The sequence below is a fragment of the Coenobita brevimanus genome, chromosome 60 (assembly GCF_032717465.1).
Source record: "Coenobita brevimanus isolate Jiangsu-jjx chromosome 60, ASM3271746v2, whole genome shotgun sequence".
Lineage (NCBI taxonomy): Eukaryota > Metazoa > Arthropoda > Malacostraca > Decapoda > Coenobitidae > Coenobita > Coenobita brevimanus.
Window position 1 is genome coordinate 5354791 of NC_137013.1, and position 4808 is coordinate 5359598.

The 4808-nt window shown below is 53.9% G+C and overlaps 1 protein-coding gene across 1 annotated transcript; it reads left to right on the plus strand.

Annotated features, from left to right (window-relative positions):
* The first annotated feature begins 265 nt into the window (after nt 1-265).
* Nucleotides 266-3797, plus strand: LOC145403137 (uncharacterized). The gene is made up of 2 exons (XM_080274963.1): nt 266-367; nt 564-3797. Exons 1-2 carry the CDS (start codon nt 266-268, stop codon nt 3795-3797), a joined length of 3336 nt encoding a protein of 1111 aa, XP_080131089.1.
* The last annotated feature ends 1011 nt before the right edge of the window (nt 3798-4808 follow it).

The window sequence follows — 4808 nt, forward strand, 5'->3', positions numbered from 1 at the left end:
CCTGCCCATCAATCCATCAGGGCCTGTTCCAGCCTCAGCAGCAGTAGAGGCAGAGGGAGAAACTCTCAGACTTCTGCGAGAGACTGCTTACCCTCCACGGTCCCAGACAACGCTGATTGCCTCCGAGTCCTGCAGTGGAACTGCGTAGGAGCTTGGAGTAAGCTTCCTCACCTCCAGGAGGTGGCTTTCCGGGAGAATATTCATGTCTTCCTTCTGCAAGAGACACTCCTACCCCACGGCTCCCCTTTTCGGCTCCGAGGATACAATGGCTTCTTCCTCCCTAGGGTCCCTGGTAATGCGCAAGGGTGTGCCATCCTGGTTCGGGATCACATCCCTTGCAAAGAATGTAGCCCTCCTATTCACTGCGGTGAGGGTGTTGAGGTTCAAGGAGTTATCTTGCAGCTCGCCACGACCTCCTTAACCGTCTATAACATTTATAAGAGCCATGCTGGGACTCTAGACATTGGCGAGCTCCTCCATCAGGCTGCAGCTGAGTCCACCCTCATTGGGGGGACTTCAATGCCCACCATCCTGTCCTATACTCACCCCACCCGGCGAATGAGGCTGGGCGACATGTTGCCATTGCTCTCGAGGAAACTGCGGGGGTCTCCTTACTCAATGACTTGTCCAAGTCTACCCATGTCCGTGGTGGGAGGCTTGACCTCTCCCTAGTCTCTGCACCTCTTGCCGATGTGTCTACGTGGTCCTTGCACCCAATCCTCACCAGTGATCATTTCGCTGTGGTGATGGAATTGCCTGCGGCTCCTCTTCCACCCCCACCACCACCTCCGCCTCGCTGGGACTTACGACGTGCACATTGGCCTGAGTATGCACAAACAGTTGACATCGCCTTGGACAAGGCTGTTCCCCCGCATTCCCTAGAGGACCATGCGGAGCAGGTTGCCCGTGCCTTACGTCATGCTGCTGCTGCCTGTATTCCCCTCACCAAGTGCCCCACGGTCTTTCTTAAGGACTACTGGTTTTACGACGAGCGGGTTCAGGAGCTGAACCATCGGCTAAACTCCGCTCGTAAGGCCTACCGTCGGCGACCTTCCTCTCCAACTAGGAGATATCTGGCTGCAGTGGTACGACATGTTTCGCAGGAAAAGCGCCGCATCCGGGATGAGGCTTGGATGAGGTGGTGTAGGTCGCTTGATTCACGTTCCACACTTGGGGAGATGTGGGCGAGAATCAAGTCGGTCTCTTCTCCCCGACCAGCTAGGCCACCATCACATCCTGACCCTGCAGGTGAGGCAGATCGCCTTGCTGCTCATTTCGCTGCTCGTACTGCCACAACTAACCTCCCACAGTCAGTCAGTGACCTGCAATCTCGCCTTGCAGGACCCCGCAGGGACGCTGTCTATGCTGCTTGCTCTCGTCCTGATGCTGCAGACCACCCCTTTACTGTGGAAGAGCTAGAGCGAGTGTTGTGCAGCAGAAAGGATACGGCTCCGGGCCCTGATGGCCTTGTATACTCCCTCCTGGCTCGCACAAGCCAGGGAGGGAAGGCGCGTGTCCTGGACCTGTTCAATCGCTCATGGCTTGAAAAGCGTCTCCCTGGATTGTGGAAGACAGCCATTATTCACCCCATCCCCAAACCACGAGACCCGACTACCTTGAGGCCGATCTCCCTCCTCAGTTGCATTGCCAAGACCGCTGAGAGGCTTGTCCTCTCTCGACTTGTCTGGAGGTTGGGGCCGCTCCATCCCCGTCTATTTGCTTACCTCCCTGGCAGGAGCGCTCAACATTGCCTAGCCTCCTTTCTTGGTGAGCTGAGGAGTGGTCGTGGCATGGCTGTCTTCCTCGATCTTGAGAAGGCATTCGAACTTGCCAACCCAGACGCAGTACTTGTGGCGCTCGCAGCGAAGGGCTTGGGTGGTCGCCTCCTCTCCTGGGTGAGGGACTTCTTCCACAGCCGTGCTGCTTGTGTTCGATTTCAGGGCAGAGTATCCCCTTCCTACTCGCATGTCAATGGCACACCCCAGGGCAGTGTGCTGAGTCCTCTTTTATTTAATGTCTTAGTTGAGGACCTGCTTACAGTCGACTATGGCCAAGGGGTTACTCTGTTCTGCTATGCAGATGACTTGGCATTGGTTTTCTCTAGACGGGACTGCTACACTCAGGCACCAACTGCGCTTTCCCGTCTACATGCCAAATGCTGTGAGCTTGGCCTTAAAATCAATTTCCAAAAAACTAAATGTCTGCCTTTTGGTCTCCGCCACCCTGACCGTCCCCTTCTTCTTGGGGGTAATAGCCTTGATGTCGTTCGCTGTCACCAGTACCTGGGTGTATGGTTCGACAGCCGTCTGACATTTGCCACTCATATCCGCTATATACGGGAGCGAGCAGCTACCCGCATTACTGCCCTAAAAGCCCTTTCTCACCGCAACCTGGGTGCCTCGTACAGCGTCCTACGGACTTTTTATTCACAAGCTATCCGTTCCATTGTGGATTACGGGGCTCTATGTCTTATCGGAGTGTCTGAGTCACTCCGTCTCTCTTTGGAAGTCCTGCAGAACACTGCTCTGCGTATATTGCTCGGTGCACCTCCTTGGACACGCTTGGTCAACCTTCGGGCTGAGAGCGGTTTTCCCTCTCTGCAGCACCGCATTTGGGCACGAACAACAGCTGTCATTGCTCAGCTCTGTCGGCATCGGCCCCACCTTCCGGTGTCTGTACTCCTCCAGCGTACCCTTGCTCGGCCCCCAAATCCGCACCCTGGACGTGATTGGATTCTGCTTGCTGCGGACATAGTTCGCAAGCTTGACGCCGCTGATGCCATTGGTGGTGGTCCTGACTTGCCCAATCCTGCATATGCCCCTGCTCCTCCTTGGCTCCCACCTGTGATCAAATATGTCGAGCCTAATATAGCAGTTCCCAGGTCCTCTTTTCCTGCTGTTCTTCGCCAGGATGCTCTCAGTCGTGTGGCAGCTTTCTTCACTCCAGATACTGCAGTCTACTATACTGACGGGTCTGTTGGTGATGACGGGTCTGCGGGTGCTGCTTTTGTTTGTGATGAGGGGGTTGAGTCCTGGCGTGTCACCTCCGGTGTTTCAGCCTACCAGACTGAGCTCGTTGCCATTCTCTGCGCCCTTCGCCATGCTGATCAACACCTCCATCGGTGTATTATTATCCATACGGACTCGCTTTCCTCTATACGTGGCCTCCAAAAGCACTACTACTCTGACAATAAATATCTCCTTACGTCCATCATAGCTGTTGCAACTTCCATCACAGGTAGGGGGGGTGAGGTTCACCTTCACTGGCTTCCTGGGCATGTCGGTATTGCAGGCAATGAGCGTGCTGATGCTGCTGCTCGCCATGCTGGCACGTTACCTGTTACCACATTTCAGCTGCATCCTAGTCTATCCCTTCTTTTGCGACATGTGGCTGATGCCGTCTGCCGACTTTCGCAGGAGGATCATCAGTTTCAGGTGTGGGAGGGCTCCCGTTCTGCTACGTGGTATGCCAGAGCTACAGAGTACTCACCTGTGTCTGTTCCCCATGGCACACCTAACCACCTACTGGTTCCACTTCGCCGCTTACGCCTAGGGTTCCCGTGCTACAGCCAGGTGACTAACAGCAACCCAGAGCCGTGCCCTCACTGCTTTGAGGTCAGTGAGCAGCCCCTGCTCCATTATGTTCTGGACTGTCCTGCAACATCTCGACTTCGGTGTAATATTGGGACGCAGCTTCATGTTGGGGCTGACGACTTTCAACTGGCAGCAGAGCTTATTGCAAGGACACCCACGTCTGCTCTTTTGGGGGTTGTGGCCATGTACCCACCCCCACGCTAGTATATAATACTTGTTTTATTAACAGACTTTCACTGACGGGCTTTTGTTTTGCCCGTGTCCTCCCTTTTTAGGAGGCGAATCTAAACCAACCAACCAACACAACCTCCCCCTCTCTTCCCCCCCTCCGCGATCTGTGCGCACTTGTATTTACTGCACTCCTGATACACTAGGATTGTTGTGTTGTCATTAGTATCAAGAAAGCAAGTATCCTGCGAGATACACATATCCTAGATAAGGTTTTATATTGCTCTATATTGTGTTGTAATATCTGCTGAATTGTCCTGTGTCTGACTGTGGTAATATACGTGTACGGTGTTGCCGAGAGTTTTTGTGTCTTGCCTCTCTTTATTGCACTAGCTCCGGTCTTGAAAGAGGACCCCGCTCCACGTTGGGTGAAATAGGAACGAGAAGTCGAGCCTAATTCAACCCAGCATTACAATATATATATATATATATATATATATGAAATGCGTGGCTTTAACGGACACACATACGGTACTCCGGAATATTCCGGAGAATACCATAGTATCCCCGACAACGAGGCGAACCAGAAACAACGGAGTTCGCCCACGAGAATGCCGACACCCCCACTCGGACCCCACAGGGTAGCCGCCACCAGCCACCACCATTCCGGGCAACAACGACGTATGTCAGCCCGGGCCGTGCGCCCCTGTGACATTCAACCACCACGCCGCCGCCACCGTAGGCGAAAGACACTACCTTCGCGTGGCGGAATCACCGAGTTAGCTAGGGGTGGAGTCAGAAACTGTACTCCAGGCAGCGCCCCTAAGGTAGAGACGATCTATGGTCGCTCTAATAGTGTCAAGGTAGAGACGATCAACGGTCGCTCCCATCAAAACCAGGTAGAGACGATCAATGGTCGCTCCCATAAAAAAAAGATAGAGACGATCTATGGTCGCTCACATAAAAATCAGGAAGAGACGATCAATGGTCGCTCCCTGAAAGCTCAGGTAGAGACGATCCACGGTCGCTCCCTCAGCACACTGGTAG